General features: G+C 43.9%; 1 protein-coding gene across 3 annotated transcripts in view; it reads right to left on the bottom strand.

The window, feature by feature from the left end:
- Positions 1-19,059, bottom strand: part of LATS2 (large tumor suppressor kinase 2) — a 78,175-nt gene extending 59,116 nt beyond the window's left edge. For 2 of the 3 annotated variants that reach the window (XM_053920671.1, XM_053920669.1), the window contains exons 1-2: positions 18,828-19,059; positions 269-802 (exon numbers count right to left, since the gene is read on the bottom strand). In XM_053920671.1, coding sequence (XP_053776646.1) covers positions 269-604 — 336 coding nt within the window. In that variant the 5' untranslated portion in view covers positions 605-802; positions 18,828-19,059. Of the gene's footprint in view, positions 1-268; positions 803-1,229; positions 1,319-18,827 lie in introns of all 3 variants that reach the window. The other variant, XM_053920670.1, reaches the window with a different exon arrangement.
- Between the last annotated feature and the right edge of the window lie 2,222 nt (positions 19,060-21,281).

Below are 21,281 nucleotides of genomic sequence, written 5' to 3'. Positions count from 1 at the left end.
AAGGGCTCTATGTGAGAGCCCTTCTCAAGGACAGACCAGATATACACATAGCCCAATTCAACAGCATTCAGAAACGTCTGGAACTTGCCTGAATAGGAAAAGCAGCTAAAAAGACCCTTTTGGAGAGAAAATGGAGGTCGGTTCAATAATCCACCTAAAGGGGCCTGGGTTTCTACCCTGGAGACCCTTCTCTGAGTAGTAATCCCAATCAAAGCACCTCCAAAGGGCCCCACTTCCTGTAATGGCCATGAGGGCCCTGGAAGCCCACCTGGTCACAGCCCGCATTCACCAGCTCCTGCAGCATCTGTCGGTTCACTTCTGCAGCGGCTGGGGGGCCTGATTCATTGGCAAAGGGCAACAAGGAGTATCGGATCTCCCTCAGGGCTTTCTGGTAGGGGCCGAACTTTGGGGCAGCTCTTGGCTGCTGCTGCCGGGCAACATCCTTGCCCCCCAGGACCTTGGTATCCACGGAAGTGTCGCTTGGTCCTATAGGTGGCCCCTGAGTGGAAGACTTGGGGGGCTGCTTCAGCCCCTCACGAATCTCCTGCAGTCTCTGCCGGCTGTTTCCAGAGTAAGTCGTGGCAGGAAAAGTCTTTGGCCTCATTGTTAATCCAGTTTCCTCTTATCATAAATACAATCTTCTTAAAGAGTTTTATTTGTAAAAACTGTGAGCAGTTATCAGTTAGTTGTAAACATAGCTTCAAAATAATGTCCTTTTAAACATTTTCTTTCCTTTAATTTTTGTAGTTTCTATGGAGAACCCAAAAGTTTCCAGAGCCTTCATTTTGATGAGAAACACCACCTGAAACAGAAGACAGAAAAGGCAATGTTCGTTTGTAGTTTTCACATAATGTTAATAACACTTTTCAGAAATGGACAATGATCTTGAACACATTCCATTTGGAAAGATTAAGAAAGAACACATCATCTCTCAGAAATGACAAAAAACGGTTTCAACTCCAGAGTACATGACATTCAGGGTTGTCCCAAAATGTTTCCTATACTATGTAATCTGCAGTAAAGGCAACCTCCACGAGCTGATACTGACTACTAAATATTCAACTCAAGGCAGGAACAATAGTATTAACAATTGATGGCTCATTTAAGATACTTTATTATAATATAATTTCATTTGAAATCCACATCTTGAGTATTGGGGTTAAACTTTCTTACATAGGGTCTTGGATTTCTGGCTTGTTCCTAATAAGCCATCAACTCCTGGTCCATACCTTTGTCCTTTATCCCGGGGCTTCACCAAACTCTCAACCTGAAGCTGTGGTCCTTCCCTCTCTTTGGAAATTTTCCTCTCCCAAATTTCCTGAAAGACACCACAAAACTTATCACACTGAAGGTGCCTTTATTACAATTCAAAGTAGTTCCAGCACAACATATCAGGAGACTTTCCAGGTAACTACTTCCTTGATTGTTTATAAATTTGTCAACTTCTTATCAGCATTTTCATTTAAACACTAAAATAAAACCCTTCCAGACTGTCATGTGGAAATTGATATCTACATGGAAGGGGACTGGTAAAAAAGCACGTGGGTGATTTCTTAAAGTGCTTTATGACCACACTAAGAACAAATTAAAGTTGTAAGCATAGATCAGCAATGACTTCAGCATTTTCCAACAGCAATTATACCTACTACAGGCCCAAGTCAACTGTTGTTCTTGCATTCAGAAAATAAAATCAAGACCAACCCCTGACACTGCCCTTAGCAACCACAGCAAAGTATCTAGCTGGAGTCACTTATCTGGGTGACCTAGGGCAAGTCATTTCACCTCCCACACCCTTCTTCTGGAAGCAGATGACAACACTTGATAACAAGGGGTGGGGAGCGCTGAATGTCTCAGCAGTCCTTAGGATGCAGTTATTCTTGAAACAGGGTGCAGCCAAGAGGAGGGCCCCAAATAGGAATTTGTAATGGGGTCCAGAACTCAAGGTGTCCAGGAAATATTAGAAAAATATATATAGGATGTCCTCACCCCCACAAGCCTGAGCTGGGGGAAGGGACACTTGGAGCAGGGCCATTCAGAGCTGTTTTGTACAGCAACAGCTGTGCAGCTAACCTCTGGCGTGGTCATTTAACATATCTATAACCTTTAACCGGTTTCATAGACATGTCAAATAGCTGTGGCCATGCTTTGAGCCAGGGAGATGGGAGTGACTTCCACCCAAGATGTAAATGGGAGGCAACTCCCCCTGGTTACAGAGCCTGCGTGAGAGCTTGGAGATGATTGGCTCCATGCCATGGGGCCACACCTGCCCAGACTTACTATGGCAGCCCAGTAAAGCTGGAAGAATAGGGAATGCTGGCAGGTGTAACTGACTGTAGGAGGAGTCGGAAATGGGGCTGCAGAGGAAGACTGGCACTGGGATTTAAACCCAGGCACTGCAGCCATAGGAGGGAGGACCATGTGGTTTTGGGGGAGAAGGGAGAGGATCGCGCAGCTTTGGCAGAGTGAGTAAGAGAGAGGACTACATGGTTCTGAAGGAGAAGAGAGAGGACCGTGTGGTTTTGGGGTGCTCCTTTTTGCCACACGGCTTAGGCAGCAGGAGAGACTTTGCAGGAAAGAAAAGGGGAGAAAGGACTCTTGCTGGTGGGCCGTGAGAAGGTGCCACATGGCTATGGATTCATTGGAGATCGTGGCAGCCACACAGCTGATGGTGCCAGGAGCCTGAATCACGGACTTCTACTTCTTTTCCTGAGATACAGTATCCCAGACTGGGCACAGGGAGAGGGAAGGACTGTGCATCTGTGGCTATTCTAAAGGACTTTAGTATTTTGATGAAGACATTAAGTCATTACTCTAAGTCTGTGTAACTTTTAAATAAATAATTTCGTTCCTTTTCACCAGTCTCTGGCATTGAGAGACGTCTTTCCCCTGGTGGTGGGCATTTCGAACCTAGTAGGTATGTGTGTGTGGGGGGGATCCCCAGAGAGAGAAAGGGGGGATCCTTTCTGTCATAATATATTGTGAACCACCCCCCCCCGCCCGTCTGTTCTGTAACATTCTCACTTATGCAATTAGCTGCCACAACCCCAACTCTGAGGCCCACAGGTGGTGAAGGCAAAACCCTGCATGCCCTCCAGGCTCAAATAAACACTGACCCAGAAAAGAGCATTCTTTAAAAGGAAAGGATGAAGGGGGCTGGACTTTGTCTCAGTAAGGAATTTTATAACTATGAAATGAAACTGCTTCACAGACATTCTCATGTGGGAAGAAAATCAGGATAGCTAGTATTTACCCATTATTTACCATGTGCCAGGCTTGTTTAAGAGTTTTATGTGAATTAACATATATAGATCTATTTCATAACCATATACAACAGTAAACCCAAAGAGATGACATTGAAATTACTATTCCTTTCTCAAAAGTGGGAGGATGGAGGGTCATAACCATCTCCTTTCTTAATGTAGCTAAGAGAAAACTGAGTACATCTAGAAAAAGTACCAGACTAAATAAATTTTTGAACATGAAGCCCATATTTAGTGCACAAAATCTACTGCATTCAAGTCACTGGAAAGACTGTTGTAAGGCTCTGCAGTTAATGAACCACAAAGCTACAGCTGAGTCCCCTTGGATCTATGTTGACCATGGGCCAGAAGCCTAAAGCTCTGCTTAATTAGTGTAAAATGGGGCACAATGCAACGACACTCCTATTCAATGACTTCCTGGTATAAGCATCTGCTATGAATACCTCACTTTCTGAAATCCAAGTTCACATTCCAACAAAGAGGCTCTGGGAGCTGCCAACAGTATAGAGATTGCTGAGTAATGGTGTCTGAGAACTGAGGCTTCTCCTAGGGGAATTCACACAAATCACTTGTATCCAATCTTGTTTTCTTCCCTTTCTTTGAAAATTAAAACACAAAAGAGATAAATAATACTATCTTCACAATAAACAATCAATGCAAAGGAGGGGCCTGATACTAAGCAAGTGTATTCATATCCCTCCCTCACCACCATCCACTGATCTATGCCACCCACACCCTATTTACACTCACCAAATGCCTAAATCTCTGGAACTGCTGGGATAAATAAGAACAAAATCCTGCCTTCAACAAGTTCACAGTCAAGCGAGAGGTAAGGGTGTGGTGGGCAAAGAAACAGCTTCAAAGAAAAAGAAATGGCCACAAGGAGGAAAAAAAAATCATCTAATTGTTGGGAGAATAAAGGACAAAGTCAGAAAATGCTTTGAAGCAGACATAACCAAATCTGAGGGTACTGAAGAATGGATTTCCAGCCAGAGGGAACAGCACTGACAACTGGGCAAAGGAATGTGAGAGCTGCAGGCACCACCCACCCACCCACCACCCTTAGATCTAGGGGCTGGAGGCTCTTCCTGAATAGCACAGGAGGACTCAGTGCAGAAGACCCGGGACTGCTGTCTGCAGTTCAGCTAAAGACTGACATGGCCGGAAGTGCCCTTTAGGCAGCTGAGTCTGGTAGCCAGCAGGAACCTGGCTGGAAGGGAAAAACACAGCACTACAGGTAGATGATCAAACCTGGATGAAGAACAGCAACCCCACAGAGCAATGGGGGTCAGATTCAGGAGCTAGTTAAACCATGGCCCAGGGTCTGGGCTTGAAGACAGATGGGGGGCCACCAGCACATGGGACATTTACCCAGCGAGTGACCTGCCTGCACAGCCATAAAATGGAGCTGTTAGGTGAGAGAGGGAGACCAGCAGTCAGTGACCATCAAGTGATAACCAGCAGATTAAAGAGAAGAAGCTAAAAAGGGGCAAGAGCCACAAGAGATGGCCCATGTGAAAGAAAAAATAGCTGTGAGGAAATCAGAGCCAGGACCTGGGACGTCCTAGCTGCCTGGCCTCACCAGTAGACACAGGGGAGTCAGGGACAGCAAAGGAAGGAGGCCCCAGCTGATTCTGAGGCTTGAACGTCCTCCCCGGAATTCACTCTGAAAAGGAGCTACTGAAAGCAGGGACAGCAGTGAGGCTTTGGGGGGAGGTAAGAGTAATGTATCAAGTGCACAAAACATAAGATGGACAAGGTTCACAAAGAGCACCCTCTGACAAAGAGATGGATCAAGGGGCCCATCAGCACAACCCGGGGCCCCCACCGCCACAGACTAATGCCTCCAGGAACCACCCTCACAACTTCTAACACCTAGGATTAGTTTGACCAGTTTTTGAACTTTATATCCATGGACTTACATGGTCTGAACTCTGTGTCTGGCTGATTTTGTTCAACACTATGGTTATTTATACATGTGATATGTGGCAATTTGCTGTTTTTTATTGCTGAGTAATATTCCATATCACAACTATACCATACTTATCCATTCTGCCACAGAAGGACATTTTGGTTGTTCCTGGTCTGGGACTACTGGAAACTGTGCTGCTGCCTTAAGGCTGCTGATGCCCACATGGCTCCAGCCCATGAGGAGTTGAGGAGTTGGTGGTCAGCTCCAAAATCATATCAAATACTTTCTGTGTAGCTATAGGCAGAGCCCGTAGTAGTTCATGAGGTATCTTTGCGGGATTATAAAAAGGTGCTCCTTCCTCAAGTAAACTGTCTTGCTACCATATTATTGCACACCATGAGCAGCTCCTGCCCTGAGGAGCCTTCCAGAACCCTATGGGCAGCAGACTGGACCACTCTGAGACATAGCCTGACACCACATGTCATATTCCATCACACACACTCCCCCCCCCAGGTGAGGGAGACTAGGCACTAGACCTCTGAGTCACCGGAGAAAAAGTAATGGCCCTAATACAGTCACACAGGAAGAGTGTGATCACATGTGTTCTCTAAAATGTGTGTATAAGACATGTGCCACTGACTCTGCTGCTGCTCAGGTCTTTTGCGAGCGGACCAGAGTCTCCAAATGGGCTGGCCATGCCCTCAGATAAGTGTGTGATAAGAAGCATGCCCTTCTACGTCCAAGGCCCTCGAGCAGTGCACAATGTGAACACCCACACAAGGGGGTCCTGTTGCTAAGTCGTAGGGATGCAGAAAACACTGACCAGCCTCTGACTTTAAGGGGCTCACGGTTCAAGATGGGAAAGATAGACACATAAATCAATTATTTAAATATAGTGTAATATAAATGACAATAAAATTTTGCCAAAAGAATTATGGGGTATGAAATAGTAGATGAAGGGTAGAGAGAAGTAGGCGAGTCAGTCGTTCTTAAGGGGTTGAACCCACAGAAGATGGTGGTGTTCACTCATTAGAGACAATCTTGAAGGATGAAAGTCCAAGTTTCTGGTTTAGAAACCAGAGCTGATAGTGGTGCCTTCTCTGAGCCAGATGACCAGGGACCCTCAAGACAGCAACCAGACTGTGGATGAAGGAGGGCAGCTGTTGGGAGGTGAGGACAAGGCTGGGGGAGGCCGATTCAGAAGATGGCCATTTCACTTTAAAAATAAAAAAGCAGCTGAGGGTTGGGAGCCTGGCCTCCACCCAGCTCTAGCATTGCACTTCTCTGAGCTTCAGTTTCCTACTCGCTGACAAGCCTTGCTCTGTCTAGTTGAGAGGTCTGCTCCGAGGATCACAGTCGACAGTGCAACTGAGATCAAGCTAATCTGTAATGCACAATACACTGGCCAATGATTGGAATTCCTAGTAAGTTCAGGGTTCAGATCAGACAAAAAGGCTTTAATCAAGTCAGGAGATAAAACCAGGGCAAAATGCAAATGAGCTTAGTGGAAAAGGTACCAACCAAAGTTAATGTAGAAACAGAGGTATTGCAAGGTCACTCCAAGTGACTCCTCTTTAAATAAGTATATTATAACAATGCTTAAAAAGTTAAAGATTTGCCCTAGCTGGTGTGGCTCAGTTGGTTGGAGCGTTGTCCTGTAAACCGAAAGGCCGTGGGTTCAATTCCCAGTCAAGGCACATGCCTGGGTTGCAAGGTTTGGTTCCTCCTGGGGCGCACATGCAAGAGGCAACTAATCAACGTTTCTCTCATTTCTTCCCCCTCCTTCCCCTCTAAGTGTAACCTCTGGTGAGGATTTAAAAAAAAAAAAAAGTTAAAGTATCTTTCTTCTTACTTGAAAGAGAGAAAAGTAGGGAGGAAAAGATGAAGTCAAGTCATTACACTTACTGTTTGAAAAGTGCCTGCAGCCAGGCCCAGGGTGCTCTGTCCCAAACAGAATCTGAGCTTCAAGGAGCTGCTTGTCTCCCAAACAACCAGAACCAGGTTCATGCTGGGTAATACTGGGCAAGATAAAGGCATCGAACTCTCCCTTATCTCTGGAACTTGGCAAGACATTTCTCTCTGCTCAGAACAAATTCCCTTGCCTACTGGACTCACTTATGCTCCTGGAATTCTAAAAACACCTTCATCAAAACAGTCCTCCTGCCCCTCCATCTCAGTGGCACTGTTCACTCATAGCCCCCCAGTATGAGCACAGTATGGGATGACTGATATGCCTGTGTCCTCCTCAATCAGTGGAACTGCAAGCTCTGTGAGGGCAAGAGCACCTCCACTGCCTGTCACACAGGCTCACAGGCCCAGGAAGCATCTGCTGAATGAATACATGAAGTCACCTACCCCTGTGAGTCTGTCACCTCAATCCTGAACTGGTGATAAGCCCTGCCACCAAGGCAGTCTAAAGAAGAGATGCAGAAGAGCACAGAGCACATGTTTGGGTACACCGAAGGCACTCGGGAAGTAGCATGCTCTTTCAGAAGTTTCAGACGCAGTCCAAACAAAATGTTTGTAAGTGAAGCTTACATGTAACTAGTATAGTCTGATAACTATGATGTTACAACATGGGTGGACCTTAAGGTCATTATGCTCAGTAAAATAAGCCAAACATGAAAGGACACATACTCTATGACTGCACTTACTTGAGGGACCCAGAGAAGTCAAACTCATAGAGACAAAGTGAAATGGAGATCACCAGGGGCTGGAGTAACAGGGCTTAATTACTGCTTAATGGATAAAGGGCTTCTGTTTGGGATGAAAAAAAAGTTTTGAGTATAGAGCGTGGTGATGTTGCAAAAACAATGTGAATGTACTCCATGCCAGTGAACAGCACACTTATGAATGGTTAAAATAATATTATGTATATTTTACCTCGATTAAAAAAATGAAAAGAAATTGCCCAACTATTCATACATAGGTAACCAGTGTTTGAACAATGGTTTCCTCTAGAAAATTAGCTCCCCAATGAAAAGAGAGGACCTTGGGACTGGGTACAGAGTCCCCTGGCAGAGTGAAGCCAAATTGCGCGGCATCACACACACCCTCTCAAGCACAGTGTCACCTTCACATCAGGATGCTGAGATACACAGAGGGGACAGGCTTCTGCAGGGCTCCATCTTGCAGCCCACATGTCCCATAGACATTCCAGTTAGAAAGCCAACCAGCACAGGTGACACATTTCTGTGCTGATGTCTGTGTTTATGCCTGAACTAAGAAATATCGAGTGCATGCTCCCCTAAACAGAATCCAGATCAGATGTCCTGGTGTCTATTTAATCCCTGCCCCAATGTAACAGGGTGCAGCCAAGAGGGGGGCCCCCAAATAGGGATTTTTGTAATGGGGTCCAGAACTCAAGGTGTCCAGGAAACATTAGAAAAATATATATAGGATGTCCTCACCCCCACAAGCCTGAGCTGGGGGAAGGGACACTTGGAGCAGGGCCATTCAGAGCTGTTTTGTACAGCAACAGCTGTGCAGCTAACCTCTGGCGTGGTCATTTAACATATCTATAACCTTTAACCGGTTTCATAGATAATGTCAAATAGCTGTGGCCATGCTTTGAGCCAGGGAGATGGGAGTGACTTCCGCCCAAGATGTAACTGAGAAGCAACTCCCCCTGGTTACAGCGCCTGCGTGAGAGCTTGGAGAGGACTGGCTCCATGCCATGGGGCCACACCTGCCCGGACTTACTATGGCAGCCCAGTAAAGCTGGAAGAATAGGGAATGCTGGCAGGGGTAACTGACTGTAGGAGGAGTCGGAAATGGGGCTGCAGAGGAAGACTGGCGCTGGGATTTAAACCCAGGCACGGCAGCCATACCAGGGAGAGAGAACCAGGTGGCTTTGGCAAAGAAGGGAGAGGACCACGTGGTTTTGGGGGAGAAGAGAAGGGAGAGAGAGGACCACACAGCTTTGGTGGAGTAGGGGGAGAGAATCATGCTGCCTTGGCAGAGTGGGAACCCCGTGGCAGCGACACAGCTGATGTTGTGGGGAGCCTGAATCATGAACTTCTACTTCTTTTCCTGAGATAACGGTACCTCAGACTGGGCAGAGGGAGTAGGAAGGACACTGTGCATCTGTGGGTATTCCAAAGGACTTTAGTATTGTAATGAAGACATTAAGTCATTACTCTATGTCTGTATAACTTTTAAATAAGTAATTTCTTTCCTTTTCACCAGTCTCTGGCATGAGAGACATCTTTCCTCTGGTGGTGGGCAAGGTGAACCTAGTAGGTGTGGGGGGGAGCCCCAAAGAGAAAAGGGGGGATCCTTTCCGTAATAGTATATTGTCTACCCGCTCCCCTGGGTCTGTTTTGTAACACCGTTTATAATAAAAAATTTCAAACATACAGAAAAACTGGAAGAATTATTCAGTGACACCCCTTAAACCCACCACTGGGGGGCTCCTTGTGTGGCGGGAAGAAGAGGACACCATGCCCTCTTCTTATTTTCTTTCCATCTCCCTCCAGTCTTATAGGAATGCCAAAGGTATTAACCCTGCCCTTTTAAGTCAATATGTAAAATAGCACCTATGGGCAAACTGTGCTTTTGCCCTAATCATTTGGAAAGGATGAAACTTTCCTTGGTCTCACAGAGAATGACAGTATTTTCTCAGCTTTAAGACCTTGTTTTTAGGCTTTAGTTTTAAGACAGTGGCTTTCATGGCCCAATTACGAACTCGTGAAAGATTTTTCATGAGAATACTCATCAGGCAAACTGAGACTGCAGCTGGAAATGAGCCACTCTGACACACTATTGTATCATTTTGTAAGAGATAACATATGGATATTTTCTCTCATCACAAATTTTATAAATATGACCATAAGGCCTCATTGATGTGAAGTTTAAAAAGTGGAGGTATCAAGCAAAATAAGTCTAACTTTGGACATTTCTTTGACATCACCAACTCATTTAAATATACTTTAAAAGAAATTACAAGCCATTGGAATTTTAAAAGTGTAACACAACTCACAGAACAAAAACACCTCATTTTCAAATCTGGAGCTGACACAAGTACTAAATCCTACACTTAGTATGGGTGGCTCGTGTAAAAAAAAAAATGTGAGAGCAATATGTTATGCATCCCTTAATTTGGCCCTACCCAGCCTAATCCCAATCTCAATCCAATTCTAGAAAACACTATCAAATGTTCAAGAATTTTTATTCTCATTTCCCCTAGTGCTTCATGTAATCCACACTGGCTGCCAACACACATCAAACACCAACCAAGGAACCAATCAAACCTGTGTCTCAGGACCTGCACTAATGAACCCACTGGCATTTTTAAAAATAGAATTTCTTGGACTTAAAATTCCAGTTATTCTTTAAATCATATCCTTACTACAATTGCCTAGCAAAGATGAAACTAAGTCAGGTAGACAGGCCAGGACTCCAGCCCAATGCTGCAGTGTCAGAGTCATAAGCCACCAGGCTAATGTACCTCCAACGATTGTCCAGGCCCTGAAACCACAAGAGGGCGAACTCTCATAATGAGGATCTCTGAGGAAATCAGCTGATTACATTCCTCTAAGAATCCAGGAAAACTCTCCAGTAAACAGTGTCATTGCAGTGGGCTTAGAAGTGCCATATGTGTGTCAAATACTCTGCTGGATATTATGAGGCCTCACACAGAGAGAACAGGTTTCACCTCTAAAGAACGCTTACAGTCTAGGGGAAAAGCAAACCACCACATCTTCTATTAGCTTCCTATGCGATGTCCATATGACAAAGGGCACAGGATGGGTCTCCTTATGTTCCACTCCATACTCCAGCAGGGGTTTTTCAGTCTTTGAGAAAGTCCTGCCTCCTGTGCACCCTTTCCCCACAAGTTTCAGGTGTACCTCACGAAGGGAGCCAGAACACAGAAGTAATACTGTGACTTTCCAAAAGCATGTGCCTATTTGTAGAAAACCAAGAGAAAGGATCGTTTCACCAAAACTGGAAAGGCTACAGGGATGATTGGTTGAAATGTGAAGCTATTCTTGGAATCTGGAATTTCCTGTGAAAAGGCTCAAACAAGAAGAGGAACACAAACAGGCAGATAACATCGGAGAGTGAGCGGGTATATCTGGGTCCATTTAACGAAAACACTGGAGTGAACATACAAGGGAGCCCCGATAAGACTAGCAGCTGACCTCTCAATGGAAACGCTCCAAGCCATAGGGAATGGCAAGAAATATCCCAACTAACAGAAACTAGAGGCTTGCAACCAACACTATTGTATCCAGCAAGGCTCTCAATTAAAATGGAAGGCCAAATAAGGAGCTTCCCAGACAAAAGAAGTCTAAAAGAATACACCTCCTCCAAACCAGCTCTATGAGAGATACTAAAGGGACTGCTTTAAGAAAAGGAAGAAAAACACTGAAAGAGAGAGGAACACAGGTACAGAAGAATGGCAATGAATAAGTACCTATCAATAATAACTTTAAATGTAAATGAATTAAATGCTCCATTCAAAAGACATAGAATAGCTGAATGGATAAGAAATCACGACCCACACATATGCTGCCTACAAGAGACCCACCTCAGAACAAAAGACATATTCGGACTGAAAGTAAAAGGCTTGAAACAAATATTCCAGGCAAATAGACAGGGGAAAAAGCCAGGGTAGCAATACTCATATCAGACAAAATAGACTTCAAAAAAAGAGCAATAACAAGAGACCCAGAAGGTCGCTTCATAATACTCAAGGGAAGAATCCACCAAGAAGACAGAAACATTGTAAATATATATGCACCCAACATAGGAGCACCCAAATACATAAAGAAAATCTTGGAGGACTTCAAGAAAGATATTGACAGCAACACAGTTAGATTTCAACACCCCACTGTTAAATAATGGACAGATCTTCCAAATAAAATATCAACAAAGATATAGTGGCATTGAACAATGCCCTAGATCAAATGAACTTATCTGATATATATAGAGTCTTTCATCCCAAAGAAGCAAAATACATATTCCTTTCAAATGCACATGGAACATTTTCAAAGATAAACCACATGATAGGACACAAAACAAGGCTCAAAAAATTCAAGAAAAATGAAACATATCAAGCATTTTCTCTGAACACAGGGACTGAAACTAGAAACCAACCTCCAGGGAAAAACCCCCAAACACTCAAACTCATGGAGATTGAATAGCATGCTATTAAACAATGAATGGGTCAAGAATAAGATTAAGGAAGAAATCAAAAAGTTTCTGGAAACAAACAAAAATGAACTCACAACAACCCAAAACTTATGGGACACAGCTAAGGCAGTCCTGAGAGGGAAGTTCATAGCAATACAGGCCTACCTTAAGAAGATAGAGACATTTCAAACAAACAACCTAACCCTATGTCTACAAGAACTCGAGGAACAACAACATAGACAGCCCAGAGCAAGCAGAAGGAAGGAAACAACCAAGATCAGAGCAGAGTTAAATGACATAGAGACTAAAAGCACAATTCTAAGGATCAATGAATCCAGGAGCTGGTTCGTTGACAAGATAAACAAAATCGACAAGCCTTTAAGTAGGCCCATCAAGAAAAAAAGAGAGAGGACCCAAATAAACACAATCAGAAATGAAAGAGGAGAGATTACAACTGATACCACAAAATACAAAGGATTGTAAGAAATTACTATGAAGAACTATATGCCAAGAAATTTGAAAACCTAGGTGAAATGGGCAGGTTTCTAGAAAAACATAATCTTCCAAAACTGAATGAAGAAGCAGAAAGCCTGAACAGACCAATAACAGCTGATGAAAGTGAAGCAATAATCAAAAAACTCTCAACACACAAAAGCCTTGGACTGGACGGTTTCACCGGAGAATTTTACAAAGTATTTAAGGAAGACCTAACCCCTATCCTTCACAGACTATTCCAAAAAATCCAAACTGATGGAAGACTCCCAAACTCTTTTTATGAAGCCAACATCATCCTAATCCCAAAATCAGATAAAGACACAACAAAGAAAGAAAACTTTAGGGCAATATTGCTGATGAATACAGATGCTAAGATCCTCAACAAAATACTGGCAAACTGTACCCAGCGATACATTAAAAGGATCATACAGCAAAATCAACCGGGATTCATCCCAGGGATGCAAGGATGGTATAATATTCACAAATCAATAAACATAATACATCACATAAACAAAAGCAGACAGAAATCACATGATCATATTAATAGATGCAGAAAAAGTATTTGCTAAGGTATAGCACCAATTTATGATTAAAACACTCAGCAAAGTGGGAACAAGGGGAGCATTCCTCAACCTAATAAAGGCCATATACAAGAGACCTACAGCCAACATCATACTCAATGGACAAAAACTTAGAGCTTTCCCACTAAGATCAGGAACAAGACAAGGATGCCCGCTTTCACCACGCCTATTCAACATAGTATTGGAAGTCCTAGCCACAGCAATCAGACAAGAAAAAGAAATAAAAGGCATCCAAATTGGAAAGGAGGAAGCAAAACTGTCATTGTTTGCAGATGACATGATAGTGTACATAGCAAATCCTACAGACTCCACCAAAAAAATGCTCGACCTAATAAGTGAATTTGGCAAAACAGCGGGATACAAAGTCAATATTCAGAAATCAAAGGTATTTTTGTATACCAACAATGAAATATCAGAAACAGAAATCAGGAAAAAAAAAATCCCATTTGATATAACAACAAGAAAAATAAAGTACCTTGGTTAGGAATAAACCTAACCAAAGATGTAAAAGATTTGTACTCAGAAAACTACACAACACTAAAGGAAGAAATTAAAGAAGACACAAACAAATGGAAGCATGTACCATGCTCATGGATTGGAAGAATTAACATCATCAAAATGGCTGTTCTACCCAAAGCGATTTATAGATTCCATGCAATCCCTATTAAAGTACCTATGACATATTTCACAGATATAGAAAAAACATTTCAGAAATTTATATGGAACCATAAATGACCCTGAATAGCTGCAGCAATTTTGAGAAAGAAGAACAAAGTAAAAGGGATCACAACACCTGATATCAAACTGTATTACAAGGCCACTGTAATCAAAACAGCCTGGTACGGTCATAAGAACGGACACATAGACCAATGGAATAGAACAGAGAGCCCAGAAATAAACCCAGTTTATTTACCAGTGTCTATGGTCAATTAATATTCGAAAAAGGGGGAAGAAGCATAAAATGGAATAAAAATAGCCTCTTCAACAATTGGTGTTGGGAGATCTGGACAGCTACATGCAAAAAAATGAAACTCGATCACCACCTTACACCATACACAGAAATAAATTCAGGGTGGATAAAAGTCTTATATATAAGTCACAACACCATAAAGGTGATAGAGGAAAACATCGGCAGGAAAATCTGAGATATTCCACGCAGCAACATCTTCACTGATATGTCCCCTAAAGCAAGGGACATAAAGGAAAGAATAAACAAATGGGACCTCATCAAATTAAAAAGTTTCTGCATGGCTAAAGAAAACAGCATTAAAATGAAAGGAGAACCAACTATATGAGAAAACATATTTGCCAATGATACCTCAGACAAGGGTATCTCCAAAATATATAAAGAACCCACACGACTCCACTCCAGGAAGACAAACAACCCAATTAAAAAATGGGCAAGACTTGAACAGACACTTCTCCAAGGAGGACATACAAAGGGCCCAGAGATATATGAAAGGATGCTCAGCATCGGGAGCCATCAGAGAGATGCAAATTAAAACAACAATGAGATACCACTTCACACTGGTGAGAATGGCCATCAGAAACAATTCAACAAACAAGTGTTGGAGAGGATGTGGAGAAAAGGGAACCCTAGTACACTGCTGGTGGGAATGCAGACTGGTGCAGCCACTGTGGAAAACAGTATGGTAATTCCTCAGAAAACTAAAAATGGAACTGCCTTTTGACCCAGCAATTCTACTGCTGGGATTATATCCTAAGAACCCCAAAACACCAATCCAAAAGAACCTATGCACCCCAATGTTTACAGCATGACAATTTACAGTAGCCAAGTGTTGGAAGCAACCTAAGTGCCCATCAGCAAATGAGTGGATCAAAAAACTATGGTACATTTACACAACAAAATATTATGCAGCAGAGAGACAGGAGCTCCCACCCTTTGAGACAGCAATGATGGAACTGGAGAGCATTATGCTAAGTGAAATAAGCCAGGCAGTGAGGGAAAAATACCATATGATCTCACCTTTAACTGGAACATAATCAACAAAAGAAAAAAGCAAGCAAAATCTAACCAGAGACATCGAAATTAAGAACAATCTGACAGTAACCAGAGGGGAGGGAAGGGGATAATGAGGGGAAGGGTTTTCAGGAACAACTATAAAGGACACATGGACAAAACCAAGGGGGGAGGGTGGAAGCAAGGCAGGGAGGTGGCTTTGGCTGGAGTGGGGGAAGTTGTGTAGGGGGGGGGGGAATGCAGACAACTGTAATTGAACAACAATAAAATAATTTAAAAAAAAACCCTGGAGTGAGACTCATGAGGTATAATGGAGTTAATCAGTAATAAAACATGCTGGTCCTTAGCAATCCTGCTCACGAAAACTGCCTGGAGGCAACAAGCCTAGGCTCCAAAGGGAGGCTCACTCCATTCAAAAGCCAACTTTCATTCTTAAGAAGATCCTTACCATCCTAACTTAGAGGCTTTAGGATCTGCTTATGCCGCAACATTGTACCCATTAGTTAACAATAAGTACAAATCACTGACACTAAATATAAGATTTTTCATTTGTCCTCCAGAAAAATTCTTATGAATGTCAAATATTAGTACACAAACAAAAAGTATGCAATTAATGAAATTTTTTAGTCCTCACCCAAAGCTATGTTTATTGATTTGAGGGAGAAACATCAATGTGAGAGACAAACATCGATTGGTTGCTTTTCCATATGCTCCTGACCAGGGATCAAACCTGAAACCTTTTTGGTGTACAGGACAATGCTCCAACTAACTGAGCCACCAAGACATGCAATTAACTTAAAATCACCTGTCACAATTAAGTTGGCATAGTCTAGATGGTAAGCAACATAAAGTTTTCATGTAGTAAATGGCAAAGAGTAAGCAATGTCAAATCTCCATCCTAATTTTAGCATGATAACCATTATTTCCAACATTTTCTTGTTTTAATAATACTTTCTAAATCAAACTATAAATCAGATAATATTAGCCTTCAAAGTACTGAGAGAACAGCTGACTAGAAGTGAAACTAGTGGTCCAAGCTGGCTACCTTCAAACTCAGGGTACCACATACAGGTGCTCTTCCTAATAAAGTCCTACTTCACCGGGCTGCACCCACCCAGCATGAGATAGTAATCCCCCAAACCTGTGCAATTTGTAGGTCCAGGTCTGTTGAAAGAAATTACTAAGCAACAGGCTTTTTGAAAAGGAAAGAAATTCAGAGAATTTTTTGAGCTGGAAGTTAATCACTGTAGGGATTATCAAGCTCAACCCTTCATTCTGATTAGGATATTTTGCTCCTTGTTACAAATTATTTACAAAGTCAAGACAAAGTAAATTATTTTCTGTATTTCAAGCCCACAACTTTTAAAAAGTCAGTAAGGAATAATTTTTAGAAATTTCACATTATTATAACAACAAAACAAAAAGAGCTTTTCAAGAAAAAACTGGGCTGGTCTGGATTTTCCAGTACAAGGCAGAACACCACCTCCCCAAACCCCACCACTGCCCCCTCAAAGCTTCTCAAAACCCTTCCTCTGTGTTTACCGCCAATTTATCAGCTTCAACACTTCCCCCACCTATACATACACATACACACACACAGTGGGATTTAGGAGCCCAGGGCTGGCAATTTACAACACAGCATTTAAAATAACAAGGCATCTTATTGTAAAAACATTCCCCTCCCACTAAAGGAAAGTCCCTCCCACCAACACTGTGATTTGCTAAGAAATGTGTACCATTCCAATTTACGCCTGAGTCCAACTACAGGGTCCAGCCCAAATAACGCCCCTTTTTTGTTACATAATCTTTTACTACAAAATTGTAAGCATGTAATTCTGTAACATAACAATATCACACTCAAGAATACCATATGACATTTTAGGTGAAATGTTCAAATTAAAACTATGAATTATTACACCCATATTTATTACCCTACCAACCACACTCATGCAGGCATTACTTCTGTGGGACCCGGCATTTAAAACTGGACCGAGAGGCTGGAAGAGTCCCTTCCAGTTCTAAAATGCCATGGTTCTAGTAACTCACTGTAGTGATTCTGCATGACATCTTCTGCTCAGATACCACTTTATATTGCTTGGAATTTGGAGATTTATTAATATTCAGCATCTTTAATTTGAAAGGCATGCTGATTTATTCATTAAACAGTACTGTATACTACCTGGACAATGAGGCCAACTGTATGAAGATATGAACATAGTGTCTTGTTAATTATAATTCACAACAGACTTTGTTAAACAGTCTTTGCATTCTTATTTTGGAAGATTTTTCTGTTTCTAGCTTATTATAACAGTTGCTAAAGAAAAAAGGTGAAAGATAAAACTGCTTAGTCTCTTGATTTGGCACTCAGAAACAGTGATACATCACGCAGAGACTAAAATAGAGATTTCACAAAACTTCCTAATAACCAGCCACCAGTTACTTCTCCATTACTAAAGAAGCTCCTCAACTACTAAGTAGAAATTTCAAGAGAATAGCTGTATGAAGATCACACATATTTTGTGACTTTTCATTCAAGTAACAGTACATTCAAGTTTCTTGGTAAAAGGTGCACCAACTCTCCTTTAAAAATGTACATATTGGCTGCCCTGGGAAGAGTGTCACTGGGCGATTGGGTTTTACCTGACAAACGGACCTGTGGTTTACAAGTGAGAGTTGAACCACTTTAAGAAGTCAGGATTCCTGTGACATTCAGAACACTCTCACTTATGTCCCATATGTGGGTGAAAACACCAAAGTTCTCATTTAAAACTTTGTCAACATAAGCAGATCCACAAACAACGTGTGCTTTCACGGTTGTCCCAGCAAGAGAGGACTTGTCACTGGAGGGTCTCGGAGCGCACGGCTGGCAGCCAAAGACCCGGGACCCTACTCTAGCAGGCAGGTGTGCCCACAGTCCCGGGCACTGGGACAGGGGACCAGTACAACAGTCGGGTCTGCGCACGCGAGCACGTCGCCGATGGGCACGCCATTCTTACTGTTCCAGATGAGGCAGAGGGGAAGGACAGGGGACGCCCTGAGCACAGCAGAGCCCGCCCTCCCCAACTGCTGCGAGTTAAGTCGTGTATGGCCGCGTCAGAGACCAGCCCGGGGACCCTGGCGCCCGCCGGAGACCGGGAATCCGGGTTGCGGCCTTGAAGACTGAATACTCGGGGCGCCGAAGCAGCCCCGATGGAGGGGACCTGCGACGGCGCGGCCCGAGGGGGGAGGGGACGGGCGACGGCGCTGCCAGAGGAGGGGACGCGTCCGGACTTCGGTGGAGGCGGGACCCGTGCGAACCCCGTCCTTTGCAGGCCAGCCCAGCGCCACAAAGCGGCGCCGCCCGCCCCAACTTCCCCGCTGCCGACTGGGGCCCGCGACGGCCGCGACCACGACGCTGCGGCGGCGGATTCGGGCGAGGCCCTGGCTCACACAACTTTCCGGCCCCGACCCGCCCGCCTCACCTCGGCTCGGTCTACCGCCGTGGGGGCGCCCTCGTCCACGGCTCTGAGCCCTCGCGCCCCAGGGGACCGGGCGCCGGTGGCGGCAGCGGCTCGTGACTCCGCGAGGACCCGTGCGTCCCGGGCGGCGGCGCGGACGGCAGCGGCTCCATCTTCCCGGGTGCTCGCGCCGCCGCTCCGACGCGCAGACCCAAGTGGGACATTCGCTACATTGTTGGCATTCCACGATCGTCACGTGACCGCGCGTCACGCTCGGCCCGCCCCGCCCGCGCTTCCTGGTCCGGCCGCCACCTGCGGCCTGGCACCGTCCCCGCCCGCTCAGCCCCGCCTGCGCGGCGCGCTCAGTAGGAGTTGGTCACCGTACGGAAGGCCACTCTCCGCTGGAGCGTCTTCCTACGGCCTCCAGGCAAACAGGAAGTTAACAAGCGTGGGGGAGCCACCAAGTTGGTGTCAGCCACCGAAAGTGAGGGCAGAGGGGGCACACAGCTTCCAGGTCAGGAGATCAAGTCACAGAGAAGGACGTCAGGGTCTTTTAACTTAATCGCGCCCGGTACCTTGCGCGTTTTGTGCACAGGAAGTGTTGTATGATGTATACAAAGATGTAGTGATATTCGCCGGCTAATGACATCTCAGCTGCCCCGCCGGGCCGACTTCACACTAGGGACGATGGAGTTGGTACCAGGACGTGTGCAGGGGCGGGGAGCATAAATACTAATACAAGACACCAAATCCTCAACCTAACATTACACTGCGGCCCCTGAATCTGAGGTCTACTATCATTTTAAAAGCCAACTCAATTTCCTTTTCATTAATTCTTGTGAAATGTTTAAATGTTAATCTTGGGGGAAAAAACACTGATGACGACTTGAACAACCTCTCCAGTGCCTGATGGTATAGGTCCATCAAGTCCTTCGTTCTCCCTAAACCCCACCTAGATTTTCAGCCCTGCCTCCGCCCTTGCTTTTCCAGGGTACCTCTTCGCACTTCCCTCCTGTTTCCTCTCTTTTTTGAGCTTGGATTATTACACCATTATAGTGCAGTTTAGATTTGAATTTCATTGTTCAGTCTTGTATTATATCCAAGCATCCTGCACGGTGTGGGGAGTAGAACAAGCTGCCTTGCACTACCTACCCCTCACATACTAAATGTGCTTTTTCCACCCTCCTCCACTCCCCTTCCCCACTCCCAGCCACAGGACAGGCTGCCAGTCTTCCCTTGTGTACGTGTACAGGTCCTGCCCCTGTTCTGCCTTCAAAGATGTAAACATATTTTTTTTAATTGTCAAATGAAGTAGTGTAAATAAAAGGAATTTAATGGACTTTAAAATGTATATGTAAAACACTTAATAAAATGTTGTAATGGCAGTGAGCATTACAGCATTGTTTGCAATAGTAAAAAAATAAAACAGGCTGAACCTAAATGTCCAACAGAAGGCAATAGTAGGAAAGTAAAAGGTAGATATTCTAATGAAACACATAAAATAGCTCGGTATTTTTCAAAGGGTAAATGATTGTAGATAAAATTCAAAAACACCTGGTTGGTGTGGCTCAGTGGAAAGAGTGCCGGCCTGCAAACCAAAGGGTCACTGGTTTGATTCCCAGTCAGGGTGCATATGTGGGCTGCAGGCCAGGTCCCCAGTAGGGGGTGTGTGAGACGCAACTACAGGTTGATGTTTCTCTCCCTCTCTTTCTCCCTCCCTTCTCCATCTAGTAAAAAACCTTTAAAAAAAATTCAAAATTGTTGCAGAGTAGAAAAAAGCAAGTTGCAGAATTAGATATACACTATGATAACTTATTTATAAATAAAATCTCAACCCATATATTTTAAAAAGATTTTATTTATTCTAGAGAGAGTGGTTGCCTCTCATGCACCCCCTACTGGGAACCTGGCCTGCAACCCAGACTTGTGCCCTGACTGGGAATCAAACTGGTAACTCTTTGTTTCACAGGCTGGCACTCAATCCACTGAGCCACACCAGCCAGGGCCCACAGAACCTGTATTAATCAGCATGACTGAAAGAGTACACACTAAATCCATGACAGCTGTTGGCCATGTGGGAAAAAGGGAAATTAGACTGAGAGAAAAATGTAGGCTTCTACTTTATTTTCAGTGCTTTATTTCTTTTATCCAAAAAAAAAAAAAAAGAAGAAGCAGCAGCAGCGGCAGCAAAATTGATTGTGGGTGAATAGGTTTAATAATGTGTACTGTTACTCTTTGTGCGTTTTCTAAAAACATCTTTTTAAATTTTTCAAGTATATATGAAATAAGTTGGAAACAAGTTTAGAGGCTTGCTGGGGGAAACTGTGACACCTATATAGAAAACTACTATGATTAATGATTCTGTGAATATGTGTTTATTGACATGGTGTCATTTCTTCCTGTGGGCTTTTTGTTTTTTAATTTTGTGAGAGCCTGCTATGACCCATGGCTATACTGTTACAGAGCAGAGGGAGGGGG

Source organism: Desmodus rotundus, chromosome 3 (assembly GCF_022682495.2).
Source record: "Desmodus rotundus isolate HL8 chromosome 3, HLdesRot8A.1, whole genome shotgun sequence".
Classification (NCBI taxonomy): Eukaryota; Metazoa; Chordata; class Mammalia; order Chiroptera; family Phyllostomidae; genus Desmodus; species Desmodus rotundus.
This window is presented reverse-complemented; position numbering and strand designations above follow the sequence as displayed.